This window comes from Carcharhinus amblyrhynchos, chromosome 31 (assembly GCF_965287045.1).
Source record: "Carcharhinus amblyrhynchos chromosome 31, sCarAmb.v2.hapA, whole genome shotgun sequence".
NCBI classification, from domain to species: Eukaryota; Metazoa; Chordata; class Chondrichthyes; order Carcharhiniformes; family Carcharhinidae; genus Carcharhinus; species Carcharhinus amblyrhynchos.
Window position 1 is genome coordinate 16,017,781 of NC_137354.1, and position 25,967 is coordinate 16,043,747.

General features: G+C 45.9%; 1 protein-coding gene across 6 annotated transcripts in view; it reads right to left on the reverse strand.

The window, feature by feature from the left end:
• Positions 1 to 25,967, reverse strand: part of rassf4a (Ras association domain family member 4a) — a 244,262-nt gene that overhangs the window by 96,654 nt on the left and 121,641 nt on the right. For all 6 annotated transcript variants that reach the window (XM_080215548.1, XM_080215550.1, XM_080215547.1 and 3 more), the window contains one exon: positions 512 to 609. In XM_080215548.1, the coding sequence (XP_080071674.1) occupies positions 512 to 570 (59 nt within the window). In that variant the 5' untranslated portion in view covers positions 571 to 609. The remainder of the gene's footprint in view (positions 1 to 511; positions 610 to 25,967) is intronic.

Genomic DNA, 25,967 nt, shown 5'->3' on the forward strand with positions numbered 1-25,967 from the left:
GGAAGTGTAGACAGAGTCAATGAATGGGAGGCTGGTTTGCGTGATGGATTGGGTTTCATTCATGACCCTTTGTAGTTGCTTGCGGTCTTGGGCAGAGCAGGAGCCCATACCAAGCTGTGATACAACCAGAAAGAATGCTTTCTGTGGTGCAGCTGCAAAAATTGGTGTGAGTGGTAGCTGAGTTCTAGTGTCCTGGGCAGGGTGAAATAGCTCATCATGGGCTTCTAGAAGGCTTTAATTTGCCTTTCAGAATTACCCGGGACTATTTTCTATTCACCTCAATCCAGATTATTATAGCCATGTTATTAGGTTGAGGTTGCAGGACCAAAGCACGTGGAAGAGAAGAATCATCAACGTGTTGTCTACCCTGATGGGTCTGAATTAACAAAGCTCAGAAAAAGGTTCATGGCCCAGATTCACCCAGCTGAATAAAGCTATGACTAGTCCTTAATGGAGATCAAAAACACAAGTCTGTATTTTAAAAAGTGAGAACATGCATGCTGGTACCTACTTTGAAATGCATTTGTCTTCACTGATTTTAACAGAAGTTGGTTGTTGATTCCCTTCCATGTCTCTGTGTATTGGGCTCACTCATAAAAACGATATTGCCTGAAACAAAAGAGAACTCATTAGAAACAAGCAACTATTTCTTACTGACGACAATTTAAGCCTCTGGGGTGGGGGTGGCGGGGGGGGGGGGGGGGGGGGGTCAGTTAGCTAAATTCACTGGATCACTGGAATGTGATGCAGGATGATGCCAATGGCGTAATCCCTGTACCAGCTGTGGTGGGTTTATGAAAGCCTCTGCCACTCCTCACCTTGTGGAGTAGTGTCCATATATGACCAATTGCCTCTCTTGCTCTCTCCATTGGAGAGAGATGTTTATGGCCCACTTGTAGAATATGGCTCATGACCTTACACTCTGCACTCTCTCCTTTCCTTCTCAATGAATGGTATGCTTTGTCTGTATAGCACGCAAGAGACCAATACTTTTTACTCTATCCCAATACATGTGACAATAATAAATTCCATTTTAAAAAACATCAAACCACTGGTAGCAAGCTGTTCTCTGAGTCACAAAGTTGTGCGTTCAAACGCCATTTAAAGTGCAGATTGCACATTAACCCCTCCAGGACAGGGTCATCCCAGTAGTGGATACCACACTAATAGTGCACCTATAATATTCACCATACCCTAGGTTCAAGCACCAAACGTTTTGTCTGGGTAAAACACAGACACTTCAGGGATTCTCAACAGAGGACAGCCTTTCACAGAATCATAGCATCCCTACAGTGCAGAAGGAGGCCATTCAGCCCATCAAGTCTGCACTGACAACAATCCCACCCAGGCCTTATCCCCGCTTAGTTACCCTGCTAATCCCTGTAACCTACCACATTCTGGGACACTAAGGGCCCGATTTTACCAATGCATCGCACCCATGGTAAAGTCAGGCATGAGGCCATTAACGTGATCCGCGCCTGTGTCTGTATAGATGCTCACTTTACCAAGGCCTGAAAATAGCCATGATCCAAATCGTGCCTGAAACGGGCGCAACGGTGATTTAAATGCATTTGCGTTCGCGCGTCCGGATTTGACACGAAACAGACATGCCCGGCAAAGGTCTGTTTTGGGTGCACCAGCTTCTGAAGAAGGTGAGTTCAGAGCTTCCAACGGCTCTCTGGCTCAGATCAGTGGCGGTGGGGGGGGCAGGGGGACAGGGCAGATCATTCTCCGGTGCAGGGGGGGAGGGGAAGAGGGAGGAGGAGGAGGAGGTGGGTCAGAAATACCTCCAGTGGGGAGACAGGGAGGAGGGAGGCCCGATCATTGTCTGTGGGGGTTGGGGAAGGAGGAGGGAGGCCCGATCATTGTCTGTGGGGGTTGGGGAAGGAGGAGGGAGGCCCGATCATTGTCTGTGGGGGTTGGGGAAGGAGGAGGGAGGCCCGATCATTGTCTGTGGGGGTTGGGGAAGGAGGAGGGAGGCCCGATCATCGTCTGTGGGGGTTGGGGAAGGAGGAGGGAGGCCCGATCATTGTCTGTGGGGGTTGGGGAAGGAGGAGGGAGGCCCGATCATCGTCTGTGGGGGTTGGGGAAGGAGGAGGGAGGCCCGATCATTGTCTATGGGGGTTGGGGTGGGGTGGGGGGGCAATCATTCTTTGGTGGGGGGGAGAACCGATCATTCTCTGGTGGTGGGGGGGGAGGAGTGAGGCGGGTAAGATGTATCTTTGGTGGGGGGGGGGTGCCGATTGCTCGCTGGTTGTGGGGAGGACTGAGGCCAGATGGATCTCTGGGGGGGGTGGTGGGGGGGAGGTTGGTGTGCCTGGTGTGCCTGCTGCCACTCTGTGGGCAATCAGTGGGGAGAAAGGGGGAAGAACGTCACGATTGGTTGGTAGTGGGGGGTGGGGGTGGGTGGATAAGGCGGCAGTTGTTGGGGCTGGGGTGACGTCTGCGGGGGCCATCGTTCCCGGGCCGCTTTTGTCCGCAGTTCAGAGCTCCGATTGTTTCAGCCGCAATAAGCCTCGCCCACAGAGTGATTCAGACTCGCACTTTTTTTTTCAGGCTAAGAGCATACAGGGGCACCTGAGAACAGATTTCCGAGTTGGATCTGAATTGCGCCCAGATTCAGCACTTAAAATAGTAAAATCGGGCTCTAAGGGGCAATTTAGCACGGCCAATCCACCTAATCTGCGCACCTTTCGGAGTGTGGGAGGAAACCGGAGCACCCGGAGGAAACCCACGCTGACACGGGGAGAACGTGCAAACTCCACACAGACGGTGACCCAAGGCCAGGGATCGAACCCAGGTCCCTGGAGCTGTGAGGCAGCAGTGCGAACCACTGTGCCACAGTGCCGCCCCTGGAGGTTTACTGTTGGAAATTAGGCACATGGAATGTATAGTCAATCACAAGAGGCCAGGCTTGACCCATACAAGGGCATAAATAAAGGGAAAGAAACATCGTTGTAAAAACAGCAATAGAAAACTAAAATGATGCTGAAGTAGCAAGAACTAAAATTGGAATGATCAAAGGTAGTGACAACTAATGAGGAGCAACTAGAACAGACAGAAATCAGTGATGGAGTAAAATAATTGTTCTTTAATTGGGGGCAGCACGGTGGTTCGCACTGCAGCCTCACATTGCCAGGGACCCAGGTTCAATTCCAGCCTCAGGTGACTGCCTGTGCGCAGTCCGCACCATGTCAGTGTGGGTTTCCTTCAGGCCCTCCTGTTTCCTCCCACGCTCCAAACATGTGCAGGTAAGGTGGATTGGCCGTGTTAAATTGCCTCAAAATTACTACACTGACCTCTAGGTATGGTTCATGCGTTCTCTTACATGACAGTGTGAGCAGTATCAGATCCAGTCCAACATTAACCATTTGTGTGCCAGGTCATTGTACTACATCTTCCCCCAAGTCTTTATCCAACAGGTTTAAAATGTTATCCCCGTTTCCCCAATATAGTTACACATCATTAAGTGGACACCAAAGGATGGACAGAAATTGAGGAAGACACTCAGCTGCCAGAACAACCTCCAACTCCACCAATATTTACTTGGAGCAACAGAGCTTCGATAGTAGTGAGTACAAAATACGGAAGGTTCATAGGGCTTCCATAATAGTTGACCCTACGAACTCAGAGGCTTGAGGGGAGTGAAGGGGTAGTGGTAATGATGTATACATTGGGGAAATTGGGATAACATTGTAAGCCTGTTGGATAAAGAGTTGGGGGAGATGTAGTATAATGACTTGGCACATAAAAGGTTAACGTTGGACTGGACATAGTACTGCCCACGTGTAAGAGAACACATGAATCATACCTAGAAGTCAGTGTAATAATAGACAGAGCCATGTACAGCAGCAGTGATGGAGATAGTGCCTAGTTTAGGTATGTTACTGTACATACGTATGTAGTTTCTAGTAGTTAATAAACATTCACTGTTGAACTATACAAGACTATGAATACCTTAAGAAGACCCAGCTGCACCCAACATCCGACAATACTGTTGAAAATTTTTTATCTTACATTCATCAGGACAGATGTGAGAATGCCAAATTTCAACAACAATTTATACTGCAAGAGAAGTGGGAGGATGGTGCTGATTTATTGACAATTCGTCTCAAATTGGTTATAACATTGCCACGGCAATTGAACCAAGGAACTGGGGTGCTACATGCTTTTGTTTATTCGAATCCTCATGCTTGCAAAACTCAGAACTTAATGCCAGTAATGAGAAGGAATTGAGTAGCACTTGCTGGACATCCAGAATGTGCTGAGAATGGCATCAACCCTGAATTCAGGATTATCAGCAGGGCTCACAATGTAGCTCACTTAAACTAGAAATCAGATATATTCATATGCAATAGCCTGCCCTCAAAAGACAAGAGGAATATGTTTAGACATTGTACCCAATCAGAAAAGGTACAAATTCTTCCCATTGAAATTTGGCATATTTAGATGTATCCTGATGAATGCAAAGCTAAATGATTTGGTAGTGCACCTCCTTTATCAGTTTTAGTGCTCTGGAATGCACAGGTAGGCAGGTTCAATCAACTCTTACAAAAGTAATTAAATAATCATTGACTAGCCATATAAATACTATAACTATAAGAGCAGGACAAAGGCTAGGAATCTTGCACCAAGTAATTGACCTTCTGATTCCCCAAAGCCTATCCACCATCTACAAAGCACATGTCAGGAGTGTGATGGAATACTCCTTTGCCAGGGTGGGTGCAGCTCCAACACAGCCCACAGGCTCAACACTATCCAGCGACAACGCAGCCCATTGATTGTTACCCATTCCACAAACATTCAATCCCTCCAGTACTGACAAATAGTGGCAGCAGTGTGCACCACTTGCAGGATTAGTGCAGGAAGTCACCAAAGTTCCTTAGGCAGCACCATCTAGAAGGACAAGGGCAACAGATACCAGGGAGCACCATCAACTGGAGGTTCCACTGACTTAGAAATATATCATCATTCCTTCACTGGCACTGGAACAAAATCCTGGAATTCTCTCTCTCTAACAGTACTTCAGGACACTGCAAGAAGGCAGCTACCTTCTCAAAGGCAACTAGGGATGAGCAATAAATGCTGGCCTAGCCAGTGACACCCGCATTGCGTAAATGAATGAAAAAATCTAAGAGAGTGGAGTATTACGGAAAAAGGTAGGGGAATAGCATCTGGTAATTCACTCATTCATTGATATTTTCATTAGCCATTGTGAAGGGGCCCACATTGCTTGAGGTCACCTTCTTTGTTTCTAATATAATGATACCCCAACTTATTTTCATTTTCCCTTTCAGTAGCCCTTACTGTTTTGTCAATTTTTGTTCTTTGCACCCCAGTTGATAGGGATTATGCTGATCTTTACATTATTGCATGTGTATTCTTTTAGTTTCATGTTGTCCCTTATCTCTTTTGCAACCTGTAACAGTTTCGATTAAACAAACTATTCACCTATGCCCAATAAAGAATCTCATTCTGTAATTCTTCCCCTGCATGTATAGTTCAACAGTGAATGTTTATTAACTACTAGAAACTACATACATACATACAGTAACATACCTAAACCAGGCACTATCTCCATCACTGCTGCTGTACATGGCTCTGTCTATTATTACACTGACTTCTAGGTATGATTCATGTGTTCTCTTACAAGTGGGCAGTACTATGTCCAGTCCAACGTTAACCTTTTATGTGCCAAGTCATTATACTACATCTCCCCCAACTCTTTATCCAACAGGTTTACAATGTTATCCCAATTTCCCCATGTGGTACAGCAAGATCAGTCATTATTCTTCCGTCTAACCTTCTTTGATCATTTCCATGTCTGTAATTCAAGCTCCTCTTTATTGTTTGTTGAATATGACTATGGGTGTATACACTCCAGTTACACCTTGTAAACCATTCAGTTCATCTCGTTGTTGTAAATGCATTCAGTGCTCACTCATTCATGTAATATCACAAAGAGCGACATAGCCAAGCAATAATGCACAGTAACAGTTAAAGGTGAACTCTGTACTGCCAACAATTCTGTACTTGTTCACAAAGAACACACTGGGCACACCAATTTAAAGTTAAAGTTTATTTATTAGTCATAAGTAGGCTTACATTAACACTGTAATGAAGTTACTGTGAGAATCCTCGAGTCGCCACAGTCCGGCGCCTGTTCGCGTCAATGCACCTAACCAGTGTGTCTTTCAGACTGTGGGAGGAAACCGGGACATCTGGAGGAAACCCACACAGACATGGGGAGAATGTGCAAACTCCACACACCCAGTAACCCAAGCTAGGAGTCAAACCCAAGTCCCTGGCGCTGTGGGGCAGCAGAGCTAACACTGTGCAACTGCGCAATTTTTCAATAGCTTTGGACCTACCTCTCTATTGACCTAACTCACGACCAGGTAAGTATGCCACGATGTATGAACACTTGGCAAGTGTATCTAATCATGGAACACTCCCTGTAGCCAGCCTGGCTTCTGTCCTGCAGTGCGACAACCCCGCTGCACAGAACGCCTGGTGGTATTATCGTTAGACCATTAATCCAGAAACTCAGCTAATGTTCTGGGGACTTAGGTTTGAATCCTGCCATGGCAGATGATGGAATTTGAATTCAATTTAAAAAAAATCTGGAATTAAGAATCTTCTGATGAGTGTAAAACCACTGTCGGAAAAACCCATCTGACTCATTAAAGTCCTTTAAGGAAGGAAATCTGCCATCCTTATCTGGTTTGGCCGACATGTGACTCCAAAGCCACAGCAGTTGGTTGACTATGGACATATACTTCGGTATTGAGTACACTGTCTGCTGAACAAGAGCAACCAGGGATGGGCAATAAATGCTGGCCAACCAGTGATGCCCATTCCCACAAATGAAACAAAAATGAAGAATCCAACATCAAGATTTTGAAAGGCCACCAAACCACAAGGCTAACTCATACAATTTATTTTAAGTTATTTCACTTAAGAGGTCCAGCATCCGCAATATTTTGCTGTTGTTAAATTAAAACATCAGTCCGGCATTCTTATATTTGCAGTGCCTTTGGACCCACTGTCCATTGGGACGTGGAACCTACACAGATACTAATTGTACCCCAAGGCATCAATGTTCCCAGATCTGGATGGTCAGGCCGTGAAGTATGGGCTCAGAATAACTCTCCTCCAACCTGAGTCTGTTGGCTCATCACAGACTCATTTCTATTCCAAACACCCCTTAGGAATTTGACACTGGGAAACAAATTGATGGCAGTAATGGTCCTTGGGCAACATGGTCTTTCAAGAATTGCCTTTCCCTGTTGTGTCTTTGTCTCGGCTGCCCCAAGCTTGAGCGTGTCCATTAGCACGTAGTCCTGGACCTTGGAATGTGCCAGTCTACACCACTCGGCCAAGGACAAATCTTTCAACTGGAAGATCAGCAAGTTTCGGGCAGACCAAAGTGTGTCCTTCACCGAGTTGATGACCCTTCAGCAGCAGTTAATATTTGTCTCAGTGTGCATCCCTGGAAACAGCCCGCAGAGCACAGAGTCCTGCGTCACCAAGCTGCTCAGACGAACCTTGACAAATGTCACTGCACCTCACTCACGCCAGACCTTCTTTGCAAAGGCACATTCCACAAGGAGGTGTGCGACCGTCTCACCACACCCGCAGCTGCTTCGAGGGCAGCGTGCGGTGACGTTGAGACCTCGAGCGTGAAGGATCTGATGGGGAGTGCCCTTCTCACCACCAGCCAAGCCAGGTCTTGGGTGCTTGTTTGAGAGTTCTGGTGATGAGGCGTTCTGCCTGTTGAGGTAATGATTTAGTTAACAGTATCTAAGCCACTGAATGCTGAACCAAATCCTCATCAGTTAGTGAATAAGTTTGTGTGGTCTCTGCTTCTGCAGAGATGTTGTATAAAATGAGCGTGGGCAATGTTAACTGGACATCACGGCACAACAGTAAACAGCGAAAGATTCAGAAATCATTTCTATCTAGCTGGTGGCCTTGACAACAGATAATTGGATCTCTCAACGGAAAACAAATATTGCTGAGGCTGAAACGAATGCGTTTATTTCAGATTAGAGACCGGCTCCATCCCATTAGTGATAATTAATCAGTCCCCAAGCTGCACCAGCATTGGCTGAGGTGGCACATATTGTCACACGTCGCTCAATGGTCATTGGTGCAAGAAAAATGTCCAGCGATCTAAAGTCTTTCTCCACACACCTGGGAAATAAACTCAAGAAAGTGTCTATACCGAATGTGGAAATAGGTACAAGGGGAGGTTCAGTGCAGGAAAACCCAGTGGGATCATTTTGACCAGAGCTGATTGTGGAAAAGAGGAAACATTAGTTTATTTGATGTGGAGATGCCGGCGTTGGACTTGGATGGGCACAATAAGAAGTCTCACATCACCAGGTTAAAGTCCAACAGGCTTGTTTGGAATCACGAGGTTTCGGAGCACTGCTCCTTCGGATGAAGGAGTAGCACTCTGAAGATACTGCTAATGAAGGGCTCCTGATTCCAAATAAACCTTTTGGACTTGAACCAGGTGTTGTGAGATTTCTTACTTGGTTTATTTGACGATTTTATCTGTCTATGTCAAAATGGCTGAATCGATTTCATCCATTTGATCCTCAAACTAGTACCAACATGTGATTTGACTGGTGGAGCATGGAAAAAAGCGTCAGTATGTTCATTGCAACCTAACCACAGGACATTGAAGAGTACAGCACAGGAACAGGTTCTTCAGCCTACGATGTTGTGCTGAACATGACGCCAGATTAAACTACACACTTATCGAACCAGCAGATGAGCTATGCACCTTCATCCAAAGCATACAAGAGAAATCCCATTTGCTACGCTCAACTCACATCCACCATCCCCCAAGGAATTGGGCAGGTAGTCTTTCTGCGACCGCACCCTTGAATGGCTGCAGCACAGGCGGTCATTTGTCCATCATGGCCATGCCTGTTCTTTGCAAGAGTGACCCAGTCCCACTCTCCTGCCTTTTCCACGTACCCTTGCAAGTATTTTATTTTCAGATAATTATCCAATGCTCATTTGAATGCCTTGATTTAATCTACCCACACCATATGCTCAGACAGTACACGCCAGATCCAAACTGCTCATCACATAAACCATTTTTCCTCGTGTCACCATTGCTTCTTCTGTCAGTCATCTTAAGTCAGTGTCATCTGGTTTTGAGTCCAATGGGAACAATTGCTTCCCTACCTACCCAGCGGTGGCATAGTGGTATTGTCACCCGGACTAACAATTCAGAGACCCAGGGTAATGCTCTGGGGACCTGGGTTCGAATCCAATCTCAGCAGATGGCAAAATTTGAATTCAACAAATGGAGTTAAAACTCTACTAATGACCATGAAAACATTGTTGATTGTTGTTAAAACCCATCCAATGTCCTTTAGAGAAAGAAATCTGCTGTCCTTATCTGGTGGCGCAGTTGTTAGCACTACCGCATCAAAGCACTAGGCTCCTGGGTCCAATGCTCAGGTCACTGTCAGTGTGGAGTTTGCACATTCTCCCTGTGTCTTCGTGGGTGCTCCGGTTTCCTCCCACAGCCCAAAGATGTGCGGGTTTGGTTGACTGGCCACAGTAAATTGGTCCTTAGTGTCAGGGGGGCTAGCAGGGTAATTACATGCGGGTAGGGCCTGGGTGGGATTGTGGTCGGTGCAGACTGGATGAGCTGAATGGCCTCCTTCTGCACTGTAGGGCTTCTGTGTCTGGCCTACATTTGACTCCAGATCCACAGCAACCTGGTTGACTCTCAAGTGCCCTCTGAAATGGAGAACAGTTAGGAATGGGCAATAAATGCTGGCCCAGCCACCTACATTCCGTGAAATTAATTTAAAAAAAAAGCTCTGTCTAGACCCCTCATGATTTTGAACACCTCTAACAAGTCTCCTCTCAGTCTTTGCTCCCCTGTAGGTGGCACGGCAAGTGTGCAAGCTCTCACTGGTGTGGAGTACAATCAATAATGCTCAGTAGGAGCACTCCTGCCTGAGTCAATAGCTTTCGAGGTAGACCTCCACCAATGTCTTGAGTTTTGTTAACATACAGAAAGAACAGCTCTTCCTGGAGGGTTACCACGGGAAACAGACACATGAGATGTCCTGATGAAATAGCTAATCACGAGTGAGCAGGTTCTATCCCTACGAAGGGCTTAAGCAAAGGGTGAGGAAAAATAGTTGTGAAAACAGCAACAGAAGACTAAAATAAGTAAAATCATGCCAAAACTAAAATTGGTACGATCAAAGAAAGCAACAGCTAACAAAGAACAGCCAGAGAAGGATTAAGCCGGTAATGGAAAAATAATCATAGAATTATTCTTTAACATTAAGCCAAGATAACTGGTTCAATTATTATACAGACTGATTGGAAGCCAACTTATTAGTACCTAGTTAACAAAGTACCGTAGTCATAAAACCATATCTCCACTCCTCAGAGAATGCAGTCATGGAACAGCTGTTCAAATATGACGCCTAGTTTATTGCTTACAAGATCCTTTGAATTATGAGCAGAAAGAGACAGAGGTTTTGCTCTTGACATTCAAAGGTTCGGGATCTTAATCCTGACTTTTGGAATGGAAAAAACAGCTGACCAAAATGCACACATTCAACAGGAAATAGATGAAATAGATTCAATCTTTACAACCAAAGGTTCGGGATAATTCCAATCTTTACAACCATAAAATATTACGCTACGGTAATTTTTATTTGTTTTTGGTGTGTGAGTATTGCTGGCAAGGTCATCATTTGTTTCCAATGCCTTATTGCCCTTGAGTAGTGTTGAAATGCCTTCTTTTTGGAAGTGCTGAAGCCTATGTTCATGCGGGTGTACCCACAATGCTTTTTGATTTACTTGATTTGATTTATTATTGTCACATGTATTAACATATAGTGAAAAGTATTGTTTCTTGCACGCTATACTGACAAAACTTTGTTCATAGAGAAGGAAATGAGAGAATGCGGAATGTAGTGTTACAGGCATAGCTAGGGTGTAGAAAGATCAACTTAGTGCAAGGTAAGTCCATTGAAAAGTCTGACAGCAGCAGGGAAGAAGCTGAGTTGGTTGACACGTGACTCAGATTTTTGTATTTTTTTCCCAGCAGAAGAAGGTGGAAGAGAGAACGTCCAGGGTGCGTGGAGTCCTTAATATGTTGGCTACTTTGCTGAGTCAGCAGGAAGCGTAGACAGAGTCAATGAATGGGAGGCTAGTTTGCAGGATGGATTGGGCTACATTCACGACCTGCTGTAGCTTGTTGCGGTCTTGGGCACAGCAGGAACCATACCAAGCTGTGATATAACCAGAAAGAATGCTTTCTATGGTGCATCTGTAAAAGCTGGTGACAGTCATAGCTGACATGCCAAATTTCCTTAGTCTTCTGAAAATGTAGAGACATTGGTGGGCTTTCTTAACTAATAGCGTCGGCATGGAGGGATCATGACAGGTTGTTGGTGATCTGGACACCTATATACCTGCAGCTCTCGGCCCTTTCTACTTGATGAAGAAAAATCCAAAATTTTCACCCTGTAATAGTGAAGGGATGTCAATATAATTCCAAGCCTAGATGGTGCGCGGTTTGGGGGGGTACTTGCAGGTCGTGCTGTTCCTGTGCATCTGCTGTGCTTTCCCTTTGAGATGGTAGAGGTTGGGAGTGTGGAAGGTGCTGCCAAAGGATCCTTAGTGTGTTGTTGCAGTGCATTTTGTAGGTCCTACACACCGCTGGTGTAGGAGGAATGATAACTGTGATGAGTGGCATATCAATCAAGCAGAGCCAGGTGGAGTCGTGTATTATAAGACTTCAGAGGCAGAAGTCCCTTCACCAGAATCCCTTTATTTACAATTCCAACACCAGAGTGCTTTCAGTCAACAGTCTACTTTGGAGAGCGCCAGAGGAATTTTCACTCCTGGTTAAATACAAGGAAAAGACTCCCTGATTGGCTCATCAATTGACTACTTAATAGGAACATCTTTTTGCATTCAACCAAATAAACAAAATCAAATTAACTCGGGGACAACTCAAAAAGAGGCAGCTCCCTAAACGGGGGGGAACTGCCCGAAACAAAAGATAAAGCGGAAAGGAAACTTAAAACATCAAATTAAAATGTGATTAAAGGGGTCAATAAAACACCCCAATCCCTGCGGTGCCCAGCGGGCACGGAAAGCTTCAGTGGTGCCCTTGGACACTGCTTACTCCCTCTCCAGCGAGACATGGCCGCAAATAATAGAGGGGCAGACAGTCAGTTGGACAACCCCCTCAAACACCCGCTGTCTGGACCTGAAGACAGAACGCCTTGCCAGGCCCAGGGGCAGATTTAGGAAGAGGTCCTCCCCACCCTCCTCCGCCGCACTGGGTGCCCATAGATCAGGAGCGCGGGGCTGAAGTGCAAACAAAACTTCAATAAAAGGTTTATGAGAAAACAGAAAAGTTTGTGCAACCTATAACACACAACATGGACATGGTCCACGGACTCCACAAGGTTACAAAAAGGGGCACGTTTGGGAGCCTGTGAACCGGAAAACCCTACAGTTGTACAGCACTGCTGCATATAGCACCCTCTACCCCAGGTCTCCGAGATAGTGGGGGGAGATTCCTCCGAAGAGGATCTCCACTGGGGACCTCCGCCGCCCGGCGGCAACAAGGCCCGCCACTATGCGTCCGGGCGACAGGCGAGGATGCGATAGTGAAGGGTGTGCAGCAGCAGCCCGGACAGGAAATGCGTCCGTGCGGTGGCACAAGGCACGGAGGGCATTTCCACAAGGTGACTCAAGCTGCGGGACACCTGACCCGGGAGGGGGGTAGGTCTAGGTTTAGGGCCAATGTGAAATTCCATCCGAGCAGAGTACACTCGGGTGGGATCCCACTGCACAGTTGCGCCTCCTCAAGACCACTTGTGCTCTCAGGTCCAAGCCTAACCGTCCTAAGGTCTTGGATGGCTTTGGACACACGCTGGACAATCACCCTCGCGTGCTCAGCAAGTTAATAATGGAAAAATAATCACAGAATTGTTCTTTAACATTAGAACCAAAATAATTGGTTCGATTATTATACAGACTGATTGAAACCAAGTTATTAGTACCTAATTACTAATGTACCATAGTCATAGAATTGTTCTTTAACATTTCAGCCAAGATAACTGGTCCAGTTATTATACCAACCGATTGAAGCCATTATTAGTAGTTACTAATTATTAATGTACGATACTCATCAAACCATACCTCCACTCCTCAGAGAATGCAGTCCTTCCAGGTTACAGCTAATCAAATATGACACCCAGTTTGTTGCTTACAAGATCCTTTGAATTATGAGCAGAAAGAGATGGCAAACAAAGGTTTGGGATAATTCCAATCTTTACAACCACAAAATATTACTGCTACGGTGATTTTTATTTGTTCCTGGTATGTGAGTATTGCTGGCAAGGTCATCATTTGTTTCCGATGCCTCATTTCTCTTGGGAAGGGAGTGGTGAAATGCCTTCTTCTTGGAAGTGCTGAAGCCTCTGTGCATGGGGGTGTACCCACAGTGTTGTGTGAAGGAAAATGCAAGATTTTCATGTAACAGTGAAGGGATGGTGATACAGTTCCAAGCCAAGATGCCGCATGGTTTGGAGGGGAACTTGCAGGTAGTGCTGTTGCTATGCACCTGACGAAGGGGCAAACCCCAAAAGCCCGTGGCGTTTACTACCAAATGAACCTTTGGATTTTAACCTGGTGTTGTGAGGCTTCTTACTGTGTTTACCCCAGTCCAACGCCGGCATCTCCACATAGTGAATCCCACACATTCATCATCTTCTGGGTGAAGAAATTTCTCCTCGCCTCAGTCCTAAAAGGTTTACCCGTTATCCTCAAACTATGACCCTTAGTTCTGGACTCCCCCCACCATCGGGTACATTCTTTCTGAAACAACCCTGTTTAATCCTGTGAGAATTTTAGAAGATAGTTAAGCTTAGGCCACTATTTTGAGGGCCTCTTGCAACAATATCCTGGGACTGAGATGATTGCCTCCCACACCACAGCCTTCATTTGTGCCAGCTACGACTCCAACCAGTGGAGCATTTTCTCTCCAATTCCCATTGGTTTCAGTTTTGCTAGAGCTCCTTAATGCCACACTCAGTCAAATGCTGCCTTGATGTCAAGGGCAGTAATTCTCACCTCGTCTCAGGATTTCAACACCTTTGTCCTCATTTGGATCATGGATGGGATGACGTCAAGAGTTGCACGGCCCTGGTGGAATCCAAACTAAGCACTGGTGGGTGAGTACCATTGTGGGCACTGCTGATAGGCATCTTCCAACACTTTGTCAGTGATCAAGACTGACCCAGCAGAGTGTATTTGCCCTGCTTTATGTGGATAGGACATGCTTGGGCAATTTTTACAGGCGGCATGGTGGCACAGTGGTTAGCACTGCTGCCTCACAGTGCCAGACACCCAGGTTCAATTCCAGCCTTGGGTCACAATCTGTGTGAGTTTGCATGTTCTCCCCGTATCTGCATGGGTTTCTTCCAGGTGCTCCGGTTTCATCCCACAGTCCAAAGACATGCGGGTTAGGTTGATTAGCCATACTAAATTGCCCTTAGCATGAGGGGGAATTAGCTCGGGTGAATAAGGGTTATGGGAATAGGACTGGGTGGGATTGTGGTCGGTACAGACTCGATAGGCCGAATGGCCTCCTTCTGCACTGTATGGATTCCATGATACTCTCAGGTAGGTGCCAGTGTTGTAGCTGTACTAGAAGAGGTATTGGTTAGGGGCACGGCCAGTTCTCGGAGCTTTGTGACATGAAATCAAAACCAAGGTTGCACAAAGTTTATTGACAGACAAGATGATAAGGATATCCAGATTCCAGTATAAATGAGGGTCCTTTGTTTATTGTTTGAAATCAATAATGTAATCTTTTGACGGGGACTTTAAGTATATTTCACAATAGTAAGTCAAAGAGCTCCCACTACCGAGATTACCTGGAGCTCTACCACAATTAACAGGGAGTTTTCAATATACCAGTGAGCTACTGAAAACATCAGCAAGAAGTTCCATCTAATGGTGTTACGAATAACATAAGGATCCATGCATCAAGGAAACTTCAATTAACACAAAGGAACACAGAATCCCAGTGCTTGGAAACGTCTCCACTTTCCCCAGTAAAAGATTTACAAGGGTACAATTAACTCTGTGGCAATTTATGGACCATGTGACCAGCATCCATTTATTACCGTTGTAAACCCCCCAGGTATAAGTAGACACGCAAAAGGTTTCAGCACCCACTATCATCTTTCGAATACTATTGTTTTTGCCAACTATCACATCCAATAGAAGAGTGAAGTCCTTCAACTACCTGAAACACTTCAAAGGTTGGTATTTCAAAAAGTTAGAATGATGTGGAGTTGCCGGCGTCGGACTGGGGTGGGCACTGTAAGAAGTCTCACAACACTAGGCTAAAGTCCAACAGGTTTATTTCGGGGTTTTCGGAGCGCTGCCCCTTCATCAGGTGAGTGGAGAGTAGGGTTCAGAAACAGGGCATAGATTGACAGAGAATCAATTGTAAGATAATGGTTGGAATGCCAGTCTGAACAGGGAAATTTGGAAGCATGCTGAATGCAATTGAGCGGCTAATGTAAACAATTCTAGTTGTAAATCTCAGATCTACAATCAGCTGTTCCTCTGAAATGTGGCTTGAGATAATGTTGGTTCGCCTCTGCTGACTTGCACGATTCAGTCAGGTCAATTTCACTTTGCTAATTGTGGTTTGTTGCTCCAGGTCAGTCTGACTCAGACATTTCAGCTTTTAACCCAGTCTTAGACATTATAAAGAAGCGACTGAATATTCTATGATTCTAACATGAAGCCTCAGCCTGGGAGAAATTAGAAACAGATGAATTTGCTGAATGTTCCCATTAGCTGGTGCTGCAAGGGCAGAGGGACAAAGATTTAGGCTTTTCGACTAAAGGTGCAAGAAGAAAATATTTTCGTGGCAACGACCTGGGACCGGCTGCGTAGGAGGGGGAGGAGACAAGGAACGTTAGATAGGCATTTGCAAAGATCGACTTACGGGGCACAGGGATGGAGTGGAGGAAGGGGCTGATTGGATTCCTCTACAAAGACACAGCAATGGAGATGATGAACCAAATAGCCTTCCTCTGTGCTGCAATGGCTCATTGGCTATTGAGGGCGGGATTTTCTGGCCTGGCCCATTAGTGGGTCCAGCCAGTGTCAATGGACTTCTGGTGGACTCTTGGCTCCCGCTGTATCGGGACTCACCAGGCCAGTGCAGGGAAGTCCCAACCTAATACTCTATTAATGCCATGTAATGGAACTATTTTAGATATCACAGTGACAGGATAAAGCAGCAAAATGGATTGCAGGCTTCCCAGTTTGATGCTGATGATGATGATTGTATGCAGCGCACAATTCTCCAATGGTAAGTAAAGCACTTCCAATCATTCTATTTTCAATGTGTTCAGATGTTATCATCAATGTAACCTGTAACGTTTATCAGCTCAGTCTCCAGATGGATGTCTATGCCAGAAGACAGTAAAGACTGTGAACCGCAGGCAGATTGTGGCCTACTCAATTACTCGCCCAACTGTCAACTGCAACGCCCAAGAAATTCGGTGAGTCCCAGATAATACACTAGAACATCAACTATTATAATACCTGTCCCCTGGGGAATGGAGTAACCTTGCTGCAACGTAAGTTAATAGTCAGATGGTGGGCGGCATCAGTGGCACAGTGGTTAGCACAGCTGCCTCACAGCGCCAGGGACCCGGGTTCAATTATGGGCCTCAGGTCACTGTCTGTGCGGAGTTCGTACATTCCCCCCGTGTCTGCATGGGTTTCTTCTGGGTGCTCCAGTTTCCTCCCACAGTCCAAAGACTGTGCGGGTTAGGTCGATTGGCCATGCTAAAATTGCGCCTTAGTGTCCTGAGATGCGGAGGTTAGAGGGGTTAGCGGGTAAACATGTAGGGATATGGGGGTAGGGAGTTGGTGGGATTGTGGTCGGTGCAGACTCGATGGGCCAAGTGGCCTCTTTCTGCACTGTAGGGATTCTATGATTCTATGATCTATGATGGGTCCAGTAGCCTCCTTCTGTACTGTAAGGATTAGAACAAAGAACAAAGAACAACCCAGCACGGGAAACAGGCCCTTCGGCCCAACGAGCCCGCGCCACCATTTTAACAAAGCATTTTCCTACACCTACCCTGCCCCGTGTGTATGTGAATGGTACCCCTAATGTAGCCAGATTCAGGGGAGAATAGTGTAGGGTCAATTTGGTACACCAATCAGCCTAAGAGCACATCTTTGGGGTGTGGGAGGAAACCGGAGCACCCGGAGGAAACCCACGCAACCACAGGGAGAATGCGCAAACTCCCACAGACACAGGCCCAAATCCATGTATCTGCACAGCTAGCAGTGATAGTCACTGAGCTGTCGTGGTGCCCGTCTGCTGGTCCAGGATTAAGCACACACAATGACACGAAGTACTAGGCTACTCTCGAAACCTCCAAGAGCAGCCCACACACAACCCACCATGTGCATGCCCCTCGTTTGACAACAAGGTGGACCGACACCTGTGGATTAAAAGAGACAAAACATTAACATGTAATATTACATTTCCAGTGTCGTCCCGAGGCTCTGACCCTTTTTAATACCGTCTTCTATAACCCTCCATCCCTGTTTCACTCATGTGTCTATCTAAGTAAACCTTAAACAAATCCAACGTGCCTGCCTCCACCACCTTACTTGGTAGCGCGTTCCATACTCCCACGACCCTCTGCGTGAAAAACCTTCCTCTAGTCTGATGTCTGTTATTCATATTCAAATGGTTTGAATTATGAGATGTTTTCAAGCTTTAACACAAGATGCATGTGAAAATTTGACACATTACCTTAGAAACTTTTTTAAATTTTAAGCGGTGACACGATGGCGCAGTGGTTAGCGCTGCTGCCTCACAGTGACAGGGACTCGGGTTCAATTCCAGTCTTAGATCACTGTCTGTGTGGAGTTTGCACATTCTCCCCATATCTGCGTGGGTTTCCTCCGGGCGCTCCGGTTTCCTCCCACATTCCAAAAAAGGACGTGCTGGTTAGGTGTATTGGCCATGTTAAGTCGCCCCTTGGTGTCAGGGGAATTAGCTAGGGTAAATGTATGGGCCTATGGGATGGAATTGCGGTCGGTGCAGGCTTGATGGGCCAAATGTTGGCCTCCTTCTGCACACTAGGGATTCTATGATTGGAGCAACAATGTCTGGTGCCTGAGTGTTCAGGCGCGGTTCTCATTGCCCCACCATATTAAAATGATTGGGTTTGAGTTTCTGCTTGGGGCAGTGATGTACGCCAATTTTGAAAATGCTCCCCCCTCCCCTCCACCAGTGACAGGAGTTTCCAGCCAGGTTAATTTGTATAATTGCTGAACACAAAAGTGCAACTGGGCAGTGTTTTCAAAAATGTATTTTAAAAATATGTACTTAAATATATATAGTTAAGAGTTGTAAACTTGGTGCGGTTTGATTCATACAGCTAGGAATGGGTTGGTTGCAAAAATTAAGCATTTAATCACTGGTGATTCACCACCGGTGAGTAATGCAATTTTAACTGACCCGAAAATGGCTTTTCAAAAGTAGTAAGAAGTCCTCACAACACCAGATTAAAGTCCAACAGGTTTATGTGTAGGCAAACGCCACTTTTCAAAAATTGACAGAGGGCAGGAGTTTCCAGCTGCGCTGGCCCCCCAGGTCAGAAAATCCCACCTGAGGTCAACGGATGTTTGCACGGTCTGCCCCCTGCCCGTTACGATTTCCCTGACGGGCGGGACAGGAAAATTCTGCCCTGAATCGTTTTGTAGCAATGCTTGGTTAATATAATCAGCAAATTACATCTCTCTCTTCAATTCATTCCTCGGACATGGGTGATGCTGGTTGGCCAGCATTTATCGGAGGGTAGTTGAGAGTCAACCACATTGCCGCGGCTCTGGAGTCACATGTAGGCCAGACCGGGTAAGGACGGCAGATCTCCTTCCCTACAGGACATTAATGAACCAGATGCGGTTTCATGACAACGTTTTCATTGTCATCAGTAGACTCTTAATTCCAGATATTTTTGATTGAATTCAAATTCCGCCATCTGCCGTGGCAGGATGAACCCAGGCCCCCAGAACATTAGCTGAGTGTCTTGATTGATAGTCTAGCAATAATACCACTAGGTCATCGCCTCTCCCACTTTCAAAGCCTTGCCAATTATTGCTTTTTTGCGCCCAAAAGAGCAAACTTGAATCTTACAGCCTCCTTTGAGGCTTGAAACATGCTGAAGGTTGAAGCATCTGCAACCATCTTCAGCCAAAAATGCCGAGTGAATGATCCAAATCAGCCTCCTCTGAAGGCGTCACACATTGTCAGTCTTCAGCCAGTTTGATTCACTCTGCGTGGTATCAGGAAAAGGCTGAAGGCGGTGCATACGGAAAAAATCCTGGCAGAAATACAGACGACTTGTGCTCCATGACTTGCTGAATCCCAAACCAAGCTGTTCCAATGCAGCTACAACACTGATATGAGGAAACTTGCTCAGGCATGTCTTGCACATAAAAAGAACAGGACATATCCAACCCACCCATCAGCCTTACAAAAATCTGAGGTCATATACCAACTGACTCCAGAACAGTTTCTTCCCTGCTGCCATCAGACTTTTGAATGGACCTACCTTGTATTAAGTTGATTTTTCTTTACACCCTAGCTATGATTGTAACACTGCACTCTGCACTTTCTCCTTCCCTTCCTTATGAACAGTATGCTTTGTCTGTATAGTGTGCAAGAAACAATACTTTTCACTTTATACCAATACATGTGACAGTAATAAATCAAATCAAATTGTATTGTTTCTTGTGCACTTTACAGACAAAACATACCATTCATAGCGTACACTGGGGACAAGGCAAAGGATAGGGTGCAGAATATAATGCTGCAATTACAAGTGGGATGAAGAGAAAGATCAACTTAATATATGATAGGACAACTCAAAAGTCTGATGGCAGCAGGGAAGAAGCTGTTCTTGAGTTGGTTGGTACATGACCTCAGACTTTCGCATCTTTTTCCCGATGGAAGAAGGCGGAAGAGAGAATGTCCAGGGTGCGTGCAATCCTTGATCATGCTGGTTGCTTTCCTGAGGCAGTGGGAAGTGTAGAAAGAGTCAATGAATGGGAGGCTGGTTTGCATGATGGACTGGGTTTCGTTCACAACCCTTTGTAGTTTGTTGCAGTCTTGGGCAGAGCAGGAGCCATACCAAGCTGTGATACATCCAGAAAGAATGCTTTCCATGGTGCATCTGTAAAAGTTGCTGCAAATCATAATGACATGCCAAATTTCCTCACTTTCAACATGCTGCGTGTTATCATTGACCAGGAACTGAACTAGACTATTATAGTAAATACTGTGATTACAAGCACAAGTTAGAGGCTGGGAATCCTTTGGCAAGTAATCCACCCCCCCAACCAACTCCCCAAAACCTGTCCACCATCTACAAAGCACAAGTTAGGAATGTGATGGAAGTCTCCCCACTTGCCTGGATGGGTACAGCTCCAACAACAATCAAGAAGCTCGTCACCATCCAGGAAAAAGCAGCTCGCTTGACGGACAGCACATCCACAAACATTCACCCTCCTCAACAATGAAGTACAGTAGCAGCAGTGTATACTATCTATAAGATGCACTGCAGCAATTCAGCAAGGTTGCTTTGACAGGACCTTCCAAGCCCATGATCACTTCCACCTAGAAGGACAAGGGCTGCAGGAACATGGGAACACCACCACTTGCAAGTTCTCCTTTAAACCACTCACCATCCTAATTTGGCAACTATATCGCTGTTCCTTCACTGTCACTGGATTAAAATCCTGGAACCCGTTCCCTAACAGCACTGCGGGTGTATCTACACCACAGGGACTGCAGCGCTTCACCATCACCTTCTCCAATTAGGGACAAGCAATAAGTGGCCAGCATGGTGGCACAGTGGTTAGCACTGCTGCCTCACAGCGCCAGGGATCTGGGTTCAATTCCGGTCTTGGGTGACTGTGTGTGTGGAATTTGCACATTTTCCTCATGTTGCCCCAGGTGCTCTGGTTTCCTTCCACAATCCAAAGGTGTGCAGGTCAGGTTGATTGGCTAGTAAATTGCCTCTTAGTGTCAGGGGGACTAGCAGGTTAAATAAATGGCGTATTGGGGATGGGGGCCTTGATGAGACTGTGCTCGATGCAGACTCAATGGGCCAAATGGCCTCCGTCTGCACTGTAGGGAATCTATGATTTTAAATGCTGGCCCAGCAGCAACACCCATTTTATGAATAAAACAAAATTTGAGAAACTTCCCAAAGATGTTTAATTCACCCTGGGGCAGGGCCCTGTTTGCAACACAGTGCTTGCTAAACTGGTGCAAAAGATCGCAAAACCTGAAGTTGCACCGAACATTATTTATGCTCTGATCCATGTATGCATTCTGGCTGAACTGCATTAAGATTAAAAGTATTGAAAGTGGAAACTCTGCCCCAGGGTGAACTCTGCTTCAGGGAGTCACTAAGCAGAAAGAGGAACCTCCCGTGGTCCGTGCTTCTGAGCGGATTCAGAGTAATGACACAGCAAACGTGACATGTTGCTGTGGTGTGGTTGCTTGACAAATACTGAATGATGCATCAGCACACATTCTAACACAGATCCCCGTGATTCAGCACTCACTCATGGATTAGGAATCTGACTCAGATTATCCACAAGGGCGTTCAGTGTAAATGAAGTCACACATATGACAGGGGCCTGAGATTTAGCTTCAAAGATCCGACCATTTAAGGATGAAGGAGGAAAGGCATTGTCCCCAACTTGCTGCTCAGTTCCCCAAGCTGCAAGGACCAATATAGATGTGCTCTTAGGCTGATTGGTGTAACAAATTGTCCCTAAATTAGTCTCCCCTCAATCTGGTTTCCAATGTGGAGTGCCATAAGCGTAGACAAGGGTCATGGGTGGAAGAGGGAACTCACAATGTTAAAATGGCGGCGCAGGCTCGTTGGACTGAAGGGCCTGTTTCCCTTGCTGTGTTGTTCTTTGTTTATATCGGTCTTCCTCCCTTTGCTTCCCATCATGACGTCTTCATAAAAATGCACACAATCTCCCTTCTCAATTTCAGTAAACTTCTCCAGGGAGAGCCCTTCACTACATACTGAAAATTTGTGATTAAACTCAGGTAGACTGGAGCGATTCAAGGCAGCAGCTCACCACCATCTTCTCAAGGGCAGTTAGAGATGAGCAATAGAAATGCTAGTTTCGACATCCACATCCCATGAAAGAATTAAAAAAAAGAACAATTTTTTAATCATTGGGCTGAACTTTCTGTCACTATTTTTGAAGGGATGTTAACCAAAGGGAAAAAATAACGTTTTTTCCCAAGTAAATGCAGAATAGCCAATTGGTTAGAATTCAGGTTTGAATTGATTTGAGGACTAGCGCTTACTGTTTGAGATTTCATAGAAACATTAGAATCCCTACAGTGCAGAAGGAGGTCATTCGACCCATCGAGTTTGCACTGACAATCCCATTCCAGGCCCTATCCTCACATCTCCACACATTTAACCCTCTAATCATTCTAACCTACACATCCTGGGACAAGAGATAATTTTGCATGGCTGATCAACCTAATCCGCACATACTTGAACCGTAGAAGGAAACTAGAGCACCCGGTGGAGACCCACGCAAACACAGGGAGCAATGGGCAAACTCCACACAGACAATGACTCAAGCATCTAATCGAACCCAGCTCCCTAGTGCCGTGAAACAGCAGTGCTAACCACTGTGCCACCCTGCCAGCTTTTTCATTCATCATACATTTTTATCGACATTGATAAGCAAAGCACTTTCCATTTTTGCCCACTTCATTCCGATAGCTACCTAGAAATTCAAACTTCATTTACACGCTTGGGTTACATTTGTCAGAGTCTCTTTTTTGAAAAGCCCCACCGTGCAAGTTAACAGAACAAAGGTTTTGCCACCTGCGAAAGCGATAGAGCTTTAGTGGGCTGTTGTGAATGAAACAAATTTGCTTGTGACAATCTGGGATAAATCTTGAATGTACCATTCCCACCTTTATATAACCCAATTAGATGACCGGAAAGTTCCTGCAGTCTTTCCATCAAGCAATGAACATAATTTGAAACAAGAAATAAAAACAAAACACTGTAAATCAGCCACTCATGGTGTATTTTCTTCCAGCACTTGGTTGAATGGTGTAAAAGCACCATCTTGCCTTGATCCAAATGAATCACTGGGAAAGAGATTGCAATACTGTACGCGAAGGTAAGTAGAAGAGATTTTCTTGTTATGGTATGTTAAAGATCTGATTTACTACAAATAATAAAACATCATTAATAACTGAAAGTGAAGATAACACGGCATGGTGGCACAGTGGTTAGCACTGCTGCCTCGCAGCACCAGGGACCCGGGTTCAATTCCGGCCTTGGACGACTGCCTGTGTGGAGTTTGCATGTTCTCCCCGAGTCTGCATGGGTTTCCTCCGGGTACTTCGGTTTCCTCCCACAGTCCAAAGATGTTAGGTGCACATTGGCCATGCCAAAATGACCCTTAATGTGCAAATTAGGTGGATTAGCCATGTTAAATTGCCCCTTAGTGTCCAAAGAAGTGTAGTTTAGGTGCATTGGCCATGCTAAATTGCCTGTCAGTCTCCCAGGATGCGTGAGTTAGCTGGATTGGCCAGGCTAAATTGCCCCTTAGAGTGTCAAGATGTGCATTTAAGTGGATTAGCCATGCTGAATTGTCCCTTAGTGCCCAAAAGTGTGTAGGTTGGGTGCACTGGCCATGGTAAATTGCCCCTCAGTGTCCCAAGATGTGCAAATTAACTGGATTGGCATGCTAAATTGCCCCTTAGTGTTCAAAAATATGTCAGATGGGTGGATTGGCCATAGTAAATTGCCCTTTAATATCCAGGGATGTGTGGGTTAGATAGATTAGCTATGGTGAATGTGTGGGGTTATAGTGATTGGGCAGGAGGGCGTAGGTCTGGGTAAGATACTCTTCTGGCTAGTGCAGGCCCAATGGACCGAATGGCTTCCCTTTGCACTGCAGGGAATTCTATGGATCTATGGCATTATATTTCCACAGTGCAAAGTACTCATAATTCATTCTATTAGTTTTGATTTAGATTATCGAAAACAAGCCCATTGTGCAAATTAGAATTTACAAAGGATGCAATGCTCTTGCTCATTATTAGACGTAGCCTAACAGAAACAGGCCATTCGGCCCATCAGGATCCCTCTGCCGTTATTTTCCGTGAATTGCACGAGACGCTGCCTGGGTTATCTGCATGTTCCTACTCAAACCCCACACCACTTATCATTTCTCCTTTCTCAGCAAATAGATCCGTTCTAAAACAATTCATGACATTTATAGAGTCATAGAATCATAGAGGTTTGCAGCATGGAAACAGGCTCCTCAGCCCAACTTGTCCATGCCGCCCTTTTTTTTAAAACCCCTACACTAGTCCCAATTGCCCGCATTTGGCCCCTATCCCTCCATACCCACCTTACCCATGTAATTATCTAAATGCTTTTTAGAAGACAAAATTGTACCCACCTCTACTACTACCTCTGGCAGCTTGTTCCAGACACTCACCACCCTCTGTGAGAAAATTGCCCCTCTGGGCACTTTTGTATCTCTCCCCTCTCAGCTTAAACCTATGCCCTCTAGTTTTAGACTCCCCTGCCTTTGGGAAAAGATAACAACAACAGGTTGTGGCAAAGAATTCCACATTCTCATCAGCCCGTCTGTAAAGGGGGTTGAATAAAACGGAAGAATACTCACGACCCTTGTGACAATGTTAAACATTAAATCCTTTTGAATCGCTTGCTTTGCAATCAGGTCGTAGAATCCCTACAGTGTAGAAGGAGGCCATTAGGCCCATTGAGTCTGCACCAACCACAATCTCACACAGCCCCTATTCCCGTAACCCCACATATTTACCCTGCCAATCCCACTGACAGTAGGGTCAACTTAGCACGGCCAGTGCACCTAACCCGCACCTGCGGGAGGAAACCGGAGCACCCCGGAGGAAACCCAGACACAGGGAGAACGTGCAAACTCCACCCAGACAGTGACCCGAGGCCGGAATTGAACTCGGGATCCTGGCACTGTGAGGCAGCAGTGCTAACCATTGCGTTACCGTGCTGCCCTCTAAGGTCCTTCGAAGCTTCAATGACAATCTGCTAATAGTGCAGCAACAGAACAGAACTTCCATTGTTTTCCCCCTGAAATTATCAGCTGTCTGTATTTGGCCAGATCGGATTTAATTACTACTAGTGTTTGTAGGAAGTGGTGCCTACGCATTGATATTCCAGCTAAAACGCTACTCTTGAAGGGGAAATGATTTGGTACTGTGGAATTTTATGTTTTGACAAGTGTGTTTTTATTTGGGCCAGACTGGATGCAACTGTTGGGTAAACCACAGCACAGAGCTCCCCCCCTGCCGAAATACCAAATGGTTAACCACCAGAGATGGAGCTCTCTCAGGATCCTGTCAGTGAGTTCTATGGCGGGTGGGTGTTGGGGGGAGGAGAACATATCAGTGTGAATCTACAGTGGGATCTTCCGCTGGTGCCAGCCAAGGCGGGTCGGAAAACCCAGCCAAGGATGGTGTGGACCTCATCTGCCTCCCATTAAAGATCCCACATTAAAGATCAAGTCATGTGAGATCCTCTGCAACACACCTGGAATGTACTCACCTGGACAACACTTAGGGTTGCCACCCCTAAAGTTCGGGATGGGAGGCTGCCCACAGCCCTGAGCCCTGGAACACCACAGCAGGGTGGATTTGTTGTCCTGGAGGGGGGGTCCATCTTCCAGCCTCATAATGTTCCTGGAGGTCCCTCTTCACCCTCAGGAGGCCCAACCTCTTTCTTCAACAGTGGTCAGTGATATTGGACACATTTTCCAATATGGCTACC